Below are 19,503 nucleotides of genomic sequence, written 5' to 3'. Positions count from 1 at the left end.
CTGACTGTACTCTGTTACATGTCTCTCTGACTGTACTCTGTTACATGTCTCTGACTGTACTCTGTTACATGTCTTTGACTGTACTCTGTTACATGTCTCTGACTGTACTCTGTTACATGTCTCTGACTGTACTCTGTTACATGTCTCTCTGACTGTACTCTGTTACATGTCTTTGACTGTACTCTGTTACATGTCTCTGACTGTACTCTGTTACATGTCTTTGACTGTACTCTGTTACATGTCTCTCTGACTGTACTCTGTTACATGTCTTTGACTGTACTCTGTTACATGTCTCTGACTGTACTCTGTTACATGTCCCTGACTGTACTCTGTTACATGTCTTTGACTGTACTCTGTTACATGTCTCTGACTGTACTCTGTTACATGTCTTTGACTGTACTCTGTTACATGTCTCTGACTGTACTCTGTTACATGTCTTTGACTGTACTCTGTTACATGTCTCTGACTGTACTCTGTTACATGTCCCTGACTGTACTCTGTTACATGTCTCTGACTGTACTCTGTTACATGTCTCTCTGACTGTACTCTGTTACATGTATCTGACTGTACTCTGTTACATGTCTCTCTGACTGTACTCTGTTACATGTCTCTGACTGTACTCTGTTACATGTCCCTGACTGTACTCTGTTACATGTCTCTCTGACTGTACTCTGTTACATGTCTCTGACTGTACTCTGTTACATGTCCCTGACTGTACTCTGTTACATGTCTCTGACTGTACTCTGTTACATGTCTCTGACTGTACTCTGTTACATGTCTCTGACTGTACTCTGTTACATGTCTCTGACTGTACTCTGTTACATGTCTCTCTGACTGTACTCTGTTACATGTCTCTCTGACTGTACTCTGTTACATGTCTCTGACTGTACTCTGTTACATGTCCCTGACTGTACTCTGTTACATGTCTCTCTGACTGTACTCTGTTACATGTCCCTGACTGTACTCTGTTACATGTCTCTGACTGTACTCTGTTACATGTCTCTGACTGTACTCTGTTACATGTATCTGACTGTACTCTGTTACATGTCTCTCTGACTGTACTCTGTTACATGTCTCTGACTGTACTCTGTTACATGTCTCTCTGACTGTACTCTGTTACATGTCCCTGACTGTACTCTGTTACATGTCTCTCTGACTGTACTCTGTTACATGTCCCTGACTGTACTCTGTTACATGTCTCTGACTGTACTCTGTTACATGTCCCTGACTGTACTCTGTTACATGTCTCTCTGACTGTACTCTGTTACATGTCTCTGACTGTACTCTGTTACATGTCTTTGACTGTACTCTGTTACATGTCTCTGACTGTACTCTGTTACATGTCTCTGACTGTACTCTGTTACATGTCTCTGACTGTACTCTGTTACATGTCTCTGACTGTACTCTGTTACATGTCTCTGACTGTACTCTGTTACATGTCCCTGACTGTACTCTGTTACATGTCTCTCTGACTGTACTCTGTTACATGTCTCTGACTGTACTCTGTTACATGTCTCTGACTGTACTCTGTTACATGTCCCTGACTGTACTCTGTTACATGTCTCTCTGACTGTACTCTGTTACATGTCTCTGACTGTACTCTGTTACATGTCTCTGACTGTACTCTGTTACATGTCTCTGACTGTACTCTGTTACATGTCTTTGACTGTACTCTGTTACATGTCTCTGACTGTACTCTGTTACATGTCTTTGACTGTACTCTGTTACATGTCTCTGACTGTACTCTGTTACATGTCTTTGACTGTACTCTGTTACATGTCTCTGACTGTACTCTGTTACATGTCCCTGACTGTACTCTGTTACATGTCCCTGACTGTACTCTGTTACATGTCTCTCTGACTGTACTCTGTTACATGTCTTTGACTGTACTCTGTTACATGTCTCTGACTGTACTCTGTTACATGTCTCTGACTGTACTCTGTTACATGTCTCTCTGACTGTACTCTGTTACATGTCTCTGACTGTACTCTGTTACATGTCTCTGACTGTACTCTGTTACATGTCTCTGACTGTACTCTGTTACATGTCCCTGACTGTACTCTGTTACATGTCTCTGACTGTACTCTGTTACATGTCCCTGACTGTACTCTGTTACATGTCTCTGACTGTACTCTGTTACATGTCCCTGACTGTACTCTGTTACATGTCTCTGACTGTACTCTGTTACATGTCTCTGACTGTACTCTGTTACATGTCCCTGACTGTACTCTGTTACATGTCCCTGACTGTACTCTGTTACATGTCCCTGACTGTACTCTGTTACATGTATCTGACTGTACTCTGTTACATGTCTCTGACTGTACTCTGTTACATGTCTCTGACTGTACTCTGTTACATGTCTCTCTGACTGTACTCTGTTACATGTCCCTGACTGTACTCTGTTACATGTCCCTGACTGTACTCTGTTACATGTCTCTGACTGTACTCTGTTACATGTCTTTGACTGTACTCTGTTACATGTCTCTGACTGTACTCTGTTACATGTCTCTGACTGTACTCTGTTACATGTCTCTGACTGTACTCTGTTACATGTCTCTGACTGTACTCTGTTACATGTCTTTGACTGTACTCTGTTACATGTCTCTGACTGTACTCTGTTACATGTCCCTGACTGTACTCTGTTACATGTCCCTGACTGTACTCTGTTACATGTCTCTCTGACTGTACTCTGTTACATGTCTTTGACTGTACTCTGTTACATGTCTCTGACTGTACTCTGTTACATGTCTCTGACTGTACTCTGTTACATGTCTCTCTGACTGTACTCTGTTACATGTCTCTGACTGTACTCTGTTACATGTCTCTGACTGTACTCTGTTACATGTCCCTGACTGTACTCTGTTACATGTCCCTGACTGCACTCTGTTACATGTCCCTGACTGTACTCTGTTACATGTATCTGACTGTACTCTGTTACATGTCTCTGACTGTACTCTGTTACATGTCTCTGACTGTACTCTGTTACATGTCCCTGACTGTACTCTGTTACATGTCTCTGACTGTACTCTGTTACATGTCCCTGACTGTACTCTGTTACATGTCTTTGACTGTACTCTGTTACATGTCCCTGACTGTACTCTGTTACATGTCCCTGACTGTACTCTGCTACATGTCTCTGACTGTACTCTGTTACATGTCCCTGACTGTACTCTGTTACATGTATCTGACTGTACTCTGTTACATGTCTCTGACTGTACTCTGTTACATGTCCCTGACTGTACTCTGTTACATGTATCTGACTGTACTCTGTTACATGTCTCTGACTGTACTCTGTTACATGTCTCTCTGACTGTACTCTGTTACATGTCCCTGACTGTACTCTGTTACATGTATCTGACTGTACTCTGTTACATGTCTCTGACTGTACTCTGTTACATGTCCCTGACTGTACTCTGTTACATGTATCTGACTGTACTCTGTTACATGTATCTGACTGTACTCTGCTACATGTCTCTGACTGTACTCTGTTACATGTCCCTGACTGTACTCTGTTACATGTATCTGACTGTACTCTGTTACATGTCTCTGACTGTACTCTGTTACATGTCTCTCTGACTGTACTCTGTTACATGTCCCTGACTGTACTCTGTTACATGTCTTTGACTGTACTCTGTTACATGTCTCTGACTGTACTCTGTTACATGTCTCTGACTGTACTCTGTTACATGTCCCTGACTGTACTCTGTTACATGTCTTTGACTGTACTCTGTTACATGTCTCTGACTGTACTCTGTTACATGTCCCTGACTGTACTCTGTTACATGTCTCTGACTGTACTCTGTTACATGTCTCTGACTGTACTCTGTTACATGTCCCTGACTGTACTCTGTTACATGTCTCTGACTGTACTCTGTTACATGTCTCTGACTGTACTCTGTTACATGTCTCTGACTGTACTCTGTTACATGTCTTTGACTGTACTCTGTTACATGTCTCTGACTGTACTCTGTTACATGTCTCTGACTGTACTCTGTTACATGTCTCTGACTGTACTCTGTTACATGTCTTTGACTGTACTCTGTTACATGTCTCTGACTGTACTCTGTTACATGTCCCTGACTGTACTCTGTTACATGTCTTTGACTGTACTCTGTTACATGTCTCTGACTGTACTCTGTTACATGTCTTTGACTGTACTCTGTTACATGTCTCTGACTGTACTCTGTTACATGTCTTTGACTGTACTCTGTTACATGTCTCTGACTGTACTCTGTTACATGTCTCTGACTGTACTCTGTTACATGTCTTTGACTGTACTCTGTTACATGTCTTTCTGTCTCATAAACTATCACACTATACCAGTGTGACGCCCTGAGGGCGAGAGGTCGGGACCAGGATATATGCACCATATATGGAGACGTGATGTCACGAGTCATGCCCATATATGGAGGCAAGGGTGGGTGACAGACGGACGGACGGGAGATGCAGGTTTTCACAATAAATGCGACCTACAGTCGAAATGAATTCCTCCAGTTTTTCAAACTGCTGAGAAAGCCCTTTTTTCTCCCCCACCCCCCCTTTCTTTTTCCTATTTCTCTCCCCGTTGCCTCACTGGTTCCCCAACGGCCACAAGCACCCCCCCCCCCCCCCCCCCCCTCACTGGTTCCCCAACGGCCTGGTTCCCCAACGGTCTGGTTCCCCAACGGCCTGGTTCCCCAACAGCCTCGCTGGTTCCCCAACGGCCACAAGCACTGATGGTCCATCAATGAGGGAGGATAGAATATGTAAATCCAATCCAAAAAGCAAATCATTGAAAAGCAACATACCGGTATGTTGATTTTCATGGTTTTTGACGATAAAAAATGTTGAAAACAAAATGTTCATGATTTTCATCATATTTTTCTCGTCAAAACATGAAAAACGACGTACAGTATATGCACTTTTTTCATGATTTTCATTATTTTATTCAGCAAAAAACATGAAAAACAACATACAGTACTATAGCTGTAGTACTATAGTATACTATAGCTGTAGTACTATAGTATACTATAGCTGTAGTACTATAGTATACTATAGCTGTAGTACTATAGTACTATAGCTGTAGTACTATAGTATACTATAGCTGTAGTACTATAGTATACTATAGCTGTAGTACTATAGTATACTATAGCTGTAGTACTATAGTATACTATAGCTGTAGTACTATAGTATACTATAGCTGTAGTACTATAGTACTATAGCTGTAGTACTATAGTATACTATAGCTGTAGTACTATAGTATACTATAGCTGTAGTACTATAGTATACTATAGCTGTAGTACTATAGTATACTATAGCTGTAGTACTATAGTATACTATAGCTGTAGTACTATAGTATACTATAGCTGTAGTACTATAGTACTATAGCTGTAGTACTATAGTATACTATAGCTGTAGTACTATAGTATACTATAGCTGTAGTACTATAGTATACTATAGCTGTAGTACTATAGTATACTATAGTACTATAGTACTACAGCTATAGTATACTATAGTACTACAGCTATAGTATACTATAGCTGTAGTACTATAGTATACTATAGTACTACAGCTATAGTATACTATAGTACTACAGCTATAGTATACTATAGCTGTAGTACTATAGTATACTATAGTACTACAGCTATAGTATACTATAGTACTACAGCTATAGTACTATAGTACTACAGCTATAGTATACTATAGTACTACAGCTATAGTACTATAGTACTACAGCTATAGTATACTATAGTACTACAGCTATAGTATACTATAGTACTACAGCTATAGTATACTATAGTACTACAGCTATAGTATACTATAGTACTACAGCTATAGTACTATAGTACTACAGCTATAGTATACTATAGCTGTAGTACTATAGTATACTATAGTACTACAGCTATAGTATACTATAGTACTACAGCTATAGTATACTATAGTACTACAGCTATAGTATACTATAGTACTACAGCTATAGTATACTATAGTACTACAGCTATAGTACTATAGTACTACAGCTATAGTACTATAGTACTACAGCTATAGTATACTATAGTACTACAGCTATAGTACTATAGTATACTATAGTACTATAGTATACTATAGTACTACAGCTATAGTACTATAGTATACTATAGTACTACAGCTATAGTATACTATAGTACTACAGCTATAGTATACTATAGTACTACAGCTATAGTACTATAGTACTACAGCTATAGTATACTATAGTACTATAGCTGTAGTACTATAGTATACTATAGCTGTAGTACTATAGTATACTATAGTATACTATAGCTGTAGTACTATAGTATACTATAGCTGTAGTACTATAGTATACTATAGCTGTAGTACTATAGTATACTATAGCTGTAGTACTATAGTATACTATAGCTGTAGTACTATAGTATACTATAGCTGTAGTACTATAGTATACTACAGCTGTAGTACTATAGTACTATAGCTGTAGTACTATAGTACTATAGTACTACAGCTATAGTATACTATAGTACTACAGCTATAGTATACTATAGTACTACAGCTATAGTATACTATAGTACTACAGCTATAGTATACTATAGCTGTAGTACTATAGTATACTATAGTACTACAGCTATAGTATACTATAGTACTACAGCTATAGTACTATAGTACTACAGCTATAGTATACTATAGTACTACAGCTATAGTATACTATAGTACTACAGCTATAGTACTATAGTATACTATAGTATACTATAGCTGTAGTACTATAGTATACTATAGTATACTATAGCTGTAGTACTATAGTATACTATAGCTGTAGTACTATAGTACTATAGCTGTAGTACTATAGTACTATAGCTGTAGTACTATAGTATACTATAGTACTACAGCTATAGTACTATAGTATACTATAGTACTATAGCTGTAGTACTATAGTATACTATAGTACTATAGTATACTATAGTACTATAGTATACTATAGCTGTAGTACTATAGTATACTATAGTACTATAGTATACTATAGTACTACAGCTATAGTACTATAGTACTACAGCTATAGTATACTATAGTACTACAGCTATAGTACTATAGTACTACAGCTATAGTATACTATAGTACTACAGCTATAGTATACTATAGTACTATAGCTGTAGTACTATAGTACTATAGCTGTAGTACTATAGTATACTATAGTACTACAGCTATAGTACTATAGTATACTATAGCTGTAGTACTATAGTATACTATAGTACTACAGCTATAGTATACTATAGCTGTAGTACTATAGTACTATAGCTGTAGTACTATAGTATACTATAGCTGTAGTACTATAGTACTATAGCTGTAGTACTATAGTATACTATAGCTGTAGTACTATAGTATACTATAGTACTATAGCTGTAGTACTATAGTACTATAGCTGTAGTACTATAGTATACTATAGTACTATAGCTGTAGTACTATAGTATACTATAGCTGTAGTACTAGTACTATAGCTGTAGTACTATAGTATACTATAGTACTATAGCTGTAGTACTATAGTATACTATAGTACTATAGCTGTAGTACTATAGTATACTATAGTACTATAGCTGTAGTACTATAGTATACTATAGCTGTAGTACTATAGTATACTATAGTACTATAGCTGTAGTACTATAGTATACTATAGTACTATAGCTGTAGTACTATAGTATACTATAGTACTATAGCTGTAGTACTATAGTATACTATAGCTGTAGTACTATACAATTTACAATTTACAATTTAGGCATTTAGCAGACGCTCTTAATCCAGAGCGACTTACAATAGGCAAGAACAAAAGCATGGGAATACATCACATATGTAAAAAAAAAAATGCATTTATCGCGAAACATGCGTAAGCTAAGACCGTGACTAGAACATATCTATATAATGACACTATACATATAAACTATAACTAGAACATATCTATATAATGACACTATACATATAAACTACACATATATGCTATACTATGCTGTGCATATATACTATGAAGTGCTATGACTACATACAATGCACTTATTGTGCTGTCTACATGACATGCTATAAGTCTGTTTCAAATGCTATATAAGTCTAAGAAGTGCTGTCTAAGGGGGTAGGGTAAGTGCTATGGGCCATGATGGAGTCTGAAAAGGTGGGTTTTCAGACTACGGCGGAAGATCGGGAGTGATGCTGCAGTTCTGATTGCAACGGGAAGTGCATTCCACAGTTTTGGGGCCAGAAGGGAGAAGAGTTTGGGACGTGTGGAGCGTTGTCCCGGCGTTTTTAGTGAGGGTACTTCCAGCTTCCCTGCGTTGGCTGATCTGAGTGCGCGGGAGGGTTTGTAGGGTTCAATCATGCTGGCAAGATATGGGGGAGCCAAACCTTTGGTTGCTTTAAATGCCAACATCAGAGTTTTGTATTCTGTGCGGGCAGCGACCGGGAGCCAGTGCAGGGAGGGGAGCAGGGGGGAGACATGTGAGAATTTTGGCTGGTTGAAGACCAAGCGAGCTGCGGCATTTTGGATCAGTTGGAGAGGCTTCAGTGCACATGCCGGTAGGCCAGTAAGGAGAGAGTTACAATAGTCAAGTTTTGACAGGACTGTTGTCTGGATTAGGAGCTGGGATGATTCCTGGGTGAGGAACGGTCTAATTCGTCGTATGTTATAGAGTGTGAACCTACAGGATCGAGTGACAGCTGTGATGTGAGTTTTGAACGAGAGCTGACTGTCCAGGACAACACCAAGGTTCCTGGCTGTTGGGATACTATAGTATACTATAGTACTACAGCTATAGTACTATAGTACTACAGCTATATTATACTATAGTACTACAGCTATAGTATACTATAGTACTACAGCTATAGTATACTATAGTACTACAGCTATATTATACTATAGCTGTAGTACTATAGTACTATAGCTGTAGTACTATAGTATACTATAGTACTACAGCTATAGTATACTATAGTACTACAGCTATAGTATACTATAGCTGTAGTACTATAGTATACTATAGCTGTAGTACTATAGTACTATAGCTGTAGTACTATAGTATACTATAGCTGTAGTACTATAGTACTATAGCTGTAGTACTATAGTATACTATAGTACTATAGCTGTAGTACTATAGTATACTATAGCTGTAGTACTATAGTACTATAGCTGTAGTACTATAGTACTATAGTACTACAGCTATAGTATACTATAGTATACTATAGCTGTAGTACTATAGTATACTATAGCTGTAGTACTATAGTACTACAGCTATAGTATACTATAGCTGTAGTACTATAGTATACTATAGTACTATAGCTGTAGTACTATAGTATACTATAGTACTATAGCTGTAGTACTATAGTATACTATAGCTGTAGTACTATAGTATACTATAGTACTACAGCTATAGTACTATAGTACTACAGCTATAGTATACTATAGTACTACAGCTATAGTATACTATAGTACTACAGCTATAGTACTATAGTACTACAGCTATAGTATACTATAGTACTACAGCTATAGTATACTATAGTACTATAGCTGTAGTACTATAGTATACTATAGTACTATAGCTGTAGTACTATAGTATACTATAGCTGTAGTACTATAGTATACTATAGTACTACAGCTATAGTACTATAGTACTACAGCTATAGTATACTATAGTACTACAGCTATAGTACTATAGTACTACAGCTATAGTATACTATAGTACTACAGCTATAGTATACTATAGTACTACAGCTATAGTATACTATAGTACTACAGCTATAGTATACTATAGTACTATAGCTGTAGTACTATAGTACTACAGCTATAGTACTATAGTATACTATAGCTGTAGTACTATAGTACTACAGCTATAGTATACTATAGTACTACAGCTATAGTACTATAGTACTACAGCTATAGTATACTATAGTACTACAGCTATAGTATACTATAGTACTACAGCTATAGTATACTATAGTACTACAGCTATAGTATACTATAGTACTACAGCTATAGTACTATAGTACTACAGCTATAGTATACTATAGTACTACAGCTATAGTACTATAGTACTACAGCTATAGTACTATAGTATACTATAGCTATAGTACTATAGTACTACAGCTATAGTATACTATAGTACTACAGCTATAGTATACTATAGTACTACAGCTGTAGTACTATAGTATACTATAGCTGTAGTACTATAGTACTATAGCTGTAGTACTATAGTATACTATAGCTGTAGTACTATAGTACTACAGCTATAGTATACTATAGTACTATAGCTGTAGTACTATAGTACTACAGCTATAGTACTATAGTATACTATAGCTGTAGTACTATAGTATACTATAGCTGTAGTACTATAGTATACTATAGCTGTAGTACTATAGTATACTATAGCTATAGTACTATAGTATACTATAGCTATAGTACTATAGTACTACAGCTATAGTATACTATAGTACTACAGCTATAGTATACTATAGTACTACAGCTATAGTACTATAGTACTACAGCTATAGTATACTATAGTACTACAGCTATAGTATACTATAGTACTACAGCTATAGTATACTATAGTACTACAGCTATAGTATACTATAGTACTATAGCTGTAGTACTATAGTACTACAGCTATAGTACTATAGTATACTATAGCTGTAGTACTATAGTACTACAGCTATAGTATACTATAGTACTACAGCTATAGTACTATAGTACTACAGCTATAGTATACTATAGTACTACAGCTATAGTACTATAGTACTACAGCTATAGTATACTATAGTACTACAGCTATAGTATACTATAGTACTACAGCTATAGTATACTATAGTACTACAGCTATAGTATACTATAGTACTACAGCTATAGTATACTATAGTACTACAGCTATAGTACTATAGTACTACAGCTATAGTATACTATAGTACTACAGCTATAGTATACTATAGTACTACAGCTATAGTATACTATAGTACTACAGCTATAGTATACTATAGTACTATAGCTGTAGTACTATAGTACTACAGCTATAGTACTATAGTATACTATAGCTGTAGTACTATAGTACTACAGCTATAGTATACTATAGTACTACAGCTATAGTACTATAGTACTACAGCTATAGTACTATAGTACTACAGCTATAGTACTATAGTACTACAGCTATAGTACTATAGTACTATAGCTGTAGTACTATAGTACTACAGCTATAGTACTATAGTACTACAGCTATAGTATACTATAGTACTACAGCTATAGTATACTATAGTACTACAGCTATAGTATACTATAGTACTACAGCTATAGTATACTATAGTACTACAGCTATAGTATACTATAGTACTATAGCTGTAGTACTATAGTATACTATAGTACTACAGCTATAGTATACTATAGCTGTAGTACTATAGTACTATAGCTGTAGTACTATAGTATACTATAGTACTACAGCTATAGTATACTATAGTACTATAGTATACTATAGCTGTAGTACTATAGTATACTATAGCTGTAGTACTATAGTATACTATAGCTGTAGTACTATAGTATACTATAGTACTACAGCTATAGTACTATAGTACTACAGCTATAGTATACTATAGTACTACAGCTATAGTACTATAGTACTACAGCTATAGTATACTATAGTACTACAGCTATAGTATACTATAGTACTACAGCTATAGTATACTATAGTACTACAGCTATAGTATACTATAGTACTACAGCTATAGTATACTATAGTACTACAGCTATAGTACTATAGTACTACAGCTATAGTATACTATAGTACTACAGCTATAGTATACTATAGTACTACAGCTATAGTATACTATAGTACTACAGCTATAGTATACTATAGTACTATAGCTGTAGTACTATAGTACTACAGCTATAGTACTATAGTATACTATAGCTGTAGTACTATAGTACTACAGCTATAGTATACTATAGTACTACAGCTATAGTACTATAGTACTACAGCTATAGTATACTATAGTACTACAGCTATAGTACTATAGTACTACAGCTATAGTATACTATAGTACTACAGCTATAGTATACTATAGTACTACAGCTATAGTATACTATAGTACTATAGCTGTAGTACTATAGTACTACAGCTATAGTACTATAGTACTACAGCTATAGTATACTATAGTACTACAGCTATAGTATACTATAGTACTACAGCTATAGTATACTATAGTACTACAGCTATAGTATACTATAGTACTACAGCTATAGTATACTATAGTACTATAGCTGTAGTACTATAGTATACTATAGTACTACAGCTATAGTATACTATAGCTGTAGTACTATAGTACTATAGCTGTAGTACTATAGTATACTATAGTACTACAGCTATAGTATACTATAGTACTATAGTATACTATAGCTGTAGTACTATAGTATACTATAGCTGTAGTACTATAGTACTATAGCTGTAGTACTATAGTATACTATAGCTGTAGTACTATAGTATACTATAGCTGTAGTACTATAGTATACTATAGTACTACAGCTATAGTACTATAGTACTACAGCTATAGTATACTATAGTACTACAGCTATAGTATACTATAGTACTACAGCTATAGTACTATAGTACTACAGCTATAGTATACTATAGTACTACAGCTATAGTATACTATAGTACTACAGCTATAGTATACTATAGTACTACAGCTATAGTATACTATAGTACTACAGCTATAGTATACTATAGTACTATAGCTGTAGTACTATAGTATACTATAGTACTACAGCTATAGTATACTATAGCTGTAGTACTATAGTACTATAGCTGTAGTACTATAGTATACTATAGTACTACAGCTATAGTATACTATAGTACTATAGTATACTATAGTACTATAGCTGTAGTACTATAGTACTATAGCTGTAGTACTATAGTATACTATAGCTGTAGTACTATAGTATACTATAGCTGTAGTACTATAGTATACTATAGTACTACAGCTATAGTACTATAGTACTACAGCTATAGTATACTATAGTACTACAGCTATAGTATACTATAGTACTACAGCTATAGTACTATAGTACTACAGCTATAGTATACTATAGTACTACAGCTATAGTATACTATAGTACTACAGCTATAGTATACTATAGTACTACAGCTATAGTATACTATAGTACTACAGCTATAGTATACTATAGTACTATAGCTGTAGTACTATAGTATACTATAGTACTACAGCTATAGTATACTATAGCTGTAGTACTATAGTACTATAGCTGTAGTACTATAGTATACTATAGTACTACAGCTATAGTATACTATAGTACTATAGTATACTATAGCTGTAGTACTATAGTATACTATAGCTGTAGTACTATAGTATACTATAGCTGTAGTACTATAGTATACTATAGCATGTTGCTTTTCGTGATTTTTATAATTTATTTCATGTTTATCATTTAATATGTTGCTTTTCATCTTCTTTATTGTCAAAAAACATGAAAAACTATAGTACGTCGTTTTTTTCCATTGTTTCCATTTTCTTTTATCGTTGAAAACCATGAAAAAAAACAGGGTGGAATTAGATTGAAGATATTCGGTATAAACAGGACAGAGATGGATTGTGACACAAAAATCATATAAATATCATGCATTTTATTGGAAATTTGACATATACAATACATATATATTAAAATTAATTTGACTGTAACTTTAACATATTTACTAAGAAAAGAACTTCATACAAAACATTCAAGCATAATAACGTCTTCTGAGACTCGATCAGAACCATTAAGGACAGAGTACAGTAGAGTACAGTAGAGTACAGTAGAGTACAGTAGAGTACAGTAGGGCCGTGCCGGGCACAAAATGCTATTATATATTCATCTTTATTATAAGTGGGTTTGGCAGAAATATGTTAATAGTTAGGATCAGGTTATACATTCATGTGTAAACATCGGTATGAGGAAAGACATTGGCAGGTTGGAAGAAAAAAATAAACTTGTTGACACATTTGGTCATGGTTTTTATTTGACTGCACTTGGAGGCAGACGCTGTTTGTGCTCGTCCAAAAAAACCCAAAAACCAATATTTGTAGGGATGCACCGAAAGGGAAATTCTTGGCCGAAACCGAACACTGAATATAGGAAACAGTTGGCCGAAAACTGAATACCGCATATAGGAAACAGTTGGCCGACAACTGAATACCGAATATAGGAAACAGTTGGCCGAAAACTGAATACCGAATATCCGAATATGATTAATATTGCTGTCATGGCCGTACCTTGAAGCTACCTGATTTATGGCAAAATAAATGTTTATGGCAAAAATAATAATAACTATTATTGGTCCATAAAACATTTATTCATCTCTTTTGAATGCATTAATTGCATACACTATTCTGTGATGTATTTTCTGCCTATTCGGGCCGAAACCGAATAGGCCGAAAATGCATTTTTTGCCATTTTCTGCTGAATATTTTCTGCTGAATATTTTCCGCGGCCGAATATTCGGTGCATCACTAGTTTTTATTTGACTGTACTTGACTTGGAGGCAGCCACTGTTTTTATGCTGGTCCTACTACAATATGTGTTTGTTTATTTTAATTAGAAAGGTAGTTGACATACCAATCAAACGGTGTTGTTTTTGGCAGAATTTTTAGATTTTTAGCTTTAGTCGTAGTCTCTTGAATACTTATTTAGTTTTAGTCACATTTTAGTCACCCGGAATGTCTTAGTGTTAGTCTAGTTTTAGTCGACTAAATATCATAAGATTTTAGTCGACTAAATCTACAGTTGATTTAGTTGAACAACATGTTGGCAGACCTTGATGCCGTCTCGTAATGACTGTTAGTTGAACAACATGTAGACGACATCCCCTAGCTTCATACGGTAGACGACATCCCCTAGCTTCATACGGTAGACGACATCCCCTAGCTTCATACGGTAGACGACATCCCCTAGCTTCATACGGTAGACGACATCCCCTAGCTTCATACGGTAGACGACATCCCCTAGCTTCATACGGTAGACGACATCCCCTAGCTTCATACGGTAGACGACATATTATCTGTCTGACGCATATTTCATACAATCCGTTTCTAGCGAAAACTGATTTGGCGGTAGTAACACGTCAGTTGATTCTTCATATATCCATAAAAGTAGGAGTAAATAATTCGTTTATTTATGGAGCACAGTTCTGATTTGACGCGATTAAAAAAAAAAAAAAAAAACAAGTCTATGGGAATTCAGAATAATAATTTAAAAAAAAAAGCAAACCGGGTATTATGTGAAATTCCGTCAGACTTCGGTGCTCTACAGCAGTGGTTCCCAAAGTGGGGTCCGGGGACCCCCAGGGGTCCTTAAGACAGTTCCAGGGGGTCCCCAGATAATTAGGAACCAAATGGACCCTTATGGGTCTGTAACTCAGAAAGTGTACAAATGGAACCAAACGGACCCGCACTCTCAGAGTTAAATTAACTTTGATTTTACAATATAAATTGGGGGTCCCAGAGATAGAAATGCCATTAAATGGGGGTCCGTAGACTAATGCATGTCAAAGTGGGGGGTCCTTGAAATTAAACGGGTTGATAATCACTGCTAGAGCCACAGAAATATCCTCTTTTGGGGGTCCATGGCATATCTCTTCAAATGGGGGGAGCTAATTAGTGTCAATTTGGGGGTCCTTGACATAAAAACGGTTGGAGAAAACCACTGCTCCACAGTTACTGGGGTCTGATGCAGGATTCATATGCGGGCTCATATCTCGAGTTCAGCAGTGAATGATATTTCATATCAACATTTTTTTTCATGTGCAAATCAACAATCAACTCTTCTCTGTAGCTTCCCCAACGTTCTATAAACTAATGATAGTTTGATCCTGGGCACTTGTGACGTTAAAACATCTGGAAGAGGAACACCTTTCTGGAGAGCTACATCTTTGTCAGTAGTTCAGTGGTGGAAGTAAAAGTACTCCATTGTTTTACTTAAGTAAAAGTACCAATACTGCAATTTAGAACTACTTAGTTACAAGTAAAAGTACGGAATTGAAAATGTACTTGAGTAAAAGTACAAAAGTATCGGCATCAAAATGTACTTAAAGTACTAAAAGTACTCATTGTGCAGAATGTGCCATTTCACAAGTTCAAAATGTGTACAAAATCTTTTGAAAATAGCAGGTCTACAAGCTCACAATGCGTCGCGCTGCGACGCATTGTGAGCTTGTAGACCTGCTATTTTCAAATGGCCAAAATGTATAGGGTTGAAGTGGTTAATGTATGTTTTCTGATCAAAATTAAAATCTCCAAAGTAACTAGTAACTAAAGTTTTCAAATAATTGTAGTGGAGTAAAAGTAAAAAATTTGGCTCTGAGATGTAATGGAGTAGAAGTAAAAGTACTGGAAATTGGAAATACTCAAGTAAAGTACAAATTCCTCAATTGTACTTAAGTACAGTACTTAAGTAAAAGTACTTAGTTACTTTCCACCACTGGTAGATTTTAACTACCAAACAGTCTAGTTAGTATAAGTTGGATTTACTCTAGTTGTGCATGCCAGATGTCACCACCAGATGTCACCACCTCACAAGAAAAGGGCATGTGATAGTTTTATATATGTTAAACATTTACGTAAATACATACTGTACAGTATAAGTTATTTCCCAATAAAAACAAAGTAAATGGAATATGTCTTTTTACATAGGTGAATCGATGAGATTTGGGAAGTGCAAGTGTCACATACAGGCCAAAAAATATATATTAAACTTTTTTCAGAAATACTACGGTGGACAACAGGACACTTTTCAAACACACCTGCTGAAATCATTTATTTTATACCGTGGCGTCGGCGTCCGGTTCGTGTCGAGGCGTGCTGTCCGCTTGCTGGACTGATATCGTATTAGTCTGAAAAAAGACTTCATATACCTCGCAGCACAATATGGTAAAACTTACCTTCACCCTCAAGAAATACACAGTCAGGAGTTCTAATTCTGAACCGAAACATCAATGCTAAGAGATTGCATTAGATTCCGCATTTATTTTGAAGATTGTTAAAGGTATATTCAGTGATTTCACTTAATTCAAATATCACTTCTTTTTTTGTTTTGTTGTGATAATCCTCCCTACTATAGAGTGTGCTGACCATATAAGGAGTTCCTCCCTGTCCCCAGTTAACCCCTGGGGGTCAAAAAACCTTAGGTTTCGTTTTTGGCTAGGTGGCCCAGCCTTCATCCAATCAGGATAGAGAGGGGCCTTCCGCCAATCATGATCGAGCAGGGGCGGGCCTTGGTGTGTGTGCTTTTGGTTTAATGTCAAGATAACGACCACTTGATAGTGTTGGAATAATTTGAACAAATGAAATCACCTGATGCTCTTTCATTGAATCCCGACATGATTCGGCTTCAAGGGCCTTGCAAACGTGGAGCGATAAAACGCGCCTATAGTTCATGTTTCAATGAGACCTGCGTTTGTGCTCAGAGAAGTCGCGGTGCGACAACGCAAGCGTATTCACGTGAGCGCGGCCCCGTGAATTTGTTGCGTGCGTGCTCGTTACGTGCACACGCCCCCCCTCCCCCCCCCTCGACTCACCACACCTGGATTCTGTTTCGCTTTTTTTTTTACGCCTGCGTTGTCGCGCCCCTCTTGAGCAGACCTGGAGGAGACCTGTCGTTGATCCAGGATACAACGCCTGCGTTCCTCACCTCACGTTTGCAAAGCCCTTAAGTCTGATTATGGGCGCGTTCGTAAATAGCGCACTGAGCGCACTGAGCAATGCAAACTAATAGGCGAGTGCGCTCCGGTGCCGTATTTCCGAACGCGCCCAAAGAGGGGCTCGCACTCTTGTGCTCGCTCTTAGGATTGTACTGGACGTCACGGGCGGTCCATTCTTTGTGTCCTTTATAACAAAGCTCTCTGTAAAGGAAGTGATTTGTTTATTTGTTGTGTTAATTTAGTCAATTCCAGTATGGGGCGGGGGGGGGGTGGATGCCTACTATTTGCATGTGTAGTTCCATTCCACTGTGTTTCAGGCATTCCGTTATGCTTTAGCTGTTGAAAAAATAACAGATCTACAAGAATAGCAGATCTACAAGCTCGTAGTGCGGCCCTTGGTGCCGCGCTATGAGCTTGTGGATCTGCTATTTTTTGAATAATCGTGAAAATGTGGTGGATATCTTTGAATATATTCTTTCAGAGCGAATGTTTTTAACTCTATACCTTTGCCCTGGAACAACATATTTTGAGATTGGGGTCGGGCGGCCAAATACAGATCATTCTGGGGCTCCTTGACATGACATCGTTTGAGAACGGCTGACATAAAATAGAAACATGGGGTTTTCAGAAAACTGTCAGGATTTAGAAGGCATTTGTAGAATCGTCCTCAGGTCCAAATGGGTTAAAAACCAAGCCTGTGATCCGGCATCCACTGGCTTTAGGATCCACTGGCTTTAGGATCCACTGGCTTTAGGATCCACTGGCTATAGGATCCACTGGCTATAGGATCCACTGGCTATAGGATCCACTGGCTATAGGATCCACTGGCTATAGGATCCACTGGCTTTAGGATCCACTGGCTATAGGATCCACTGGCTTTAGGATCCACTGGCTTTAGGATCCACTGGCTATAGGATCCACTGGCTTTAGGATCCACTGGCTATAGGATCCACTGGCTTTAGGATCCACTGGCTAAAGGATCCACTGGCTTTAGGATCCACTGGCTTTAGGATCCACTGGCTATAGGATCCACTGGCTATAGGATCCACTGGCTATAGGATCCACTGGCTATAGGATCCACTGGCTATAGGATCGTTTCCTTTGATCACGTTGGTTTTGGCCGTTCGTTATACATAGTCGCTCCCTCCTCTTATCAATCGTGAGGTTTTCTTTCCTCCAGAGCTCTCCCCGGGTTTCTCATTCTGGCCCAAGACTGTTGTTCAGACCAAAAAGTCCCGGGTCTCTCTCTGCCGTCGCCGAGCGGTCCATGGGTCCACAGGACGATGGCGGCGGTCCGGTGGACGTTCCGCCAGCATCGGTTTGCGACTGCGCGGCCGAGGGAACCTCTGCCTCGGTGGCCCCGGGACTGACCTTCTGGTCAGGAGGGCTGGTCCGCTGGTCGGGAGGGCCCTGCAGAGGGCTTGTCAGGCCCAGGGAGGTCAGGGCGTCCAGAGTACCGTCCGGGTCCACCATCACGTCGATGACTGTCGGGAAGGGACCAGGAATATCGGTATGAAAAAACAGAGCACTCTTCATTCGAAAGGTGGTTTAATTTGTGACCAAATTTGACTGAGGGACTGTCATATGAAAGCAGGGAATCATACCTTCAAATTGACATATTGGTTGTTCAGTTTGACCCACCAGTTTTGGAGATATGGCTTATAGAGTAATGTCTTGCAGAGAAACAGCGAGTTGAGAAAACAGGCTTGAAAGGTTCACTTCTGTGGTCTCTAACATTACACCTAGCTACATGTTTAAGCATTTATTTCATAGTTACATGTCTTCTGTGGTCTCTAACATTACACCTAGCTACATGTTTAAGCATTTATTT

General features: G+C 37.4%; 1 protein-coding gene across 1 annotated transcript in view; it reads right to left on the bottom strand.

Annotated features, from left to right (window-relative positions):
• Positions 1-18,869: 18,869 nt before the first annotated feature.
• Positions 18,870-19,503, bottom strand: part of cep170ab (centrosomal protein 170Ab) — a gene marked incomplete at both ends in the record, with an annotated part of 91,039 nt that continues 90,405 nt past the window's right edge. Inside the window, one exon of the mRNA XM_079531883.1 lies at positions 18,870-19,156. Within this exon, the coding sequence (XP_079388009.1) occupies positions 18,870-19,156 (287 nt within the window). The remainder of the gene's footprint in view (positions 19,157-19,503) is intronic.

Source organism: Electrona antarctica, assembly GCF_951216825.1.
Source record: "Electrona antarctica genome assembly, contig: scaffold_243, whole genome shotgun sequence".
Taxonomy (NCBI): domain Eukaryota; kingdom Metazoa; phylum Chordata; class Actinopteri; order Myctophiformes; family Myctophidae; genus Electrona; species Electrona antarctica.
The sequence above is the reverse complement of the archived record's forward strand: the minus strand, read 5'-3'. Positions and strand labels throughout refer to the sequence as shown.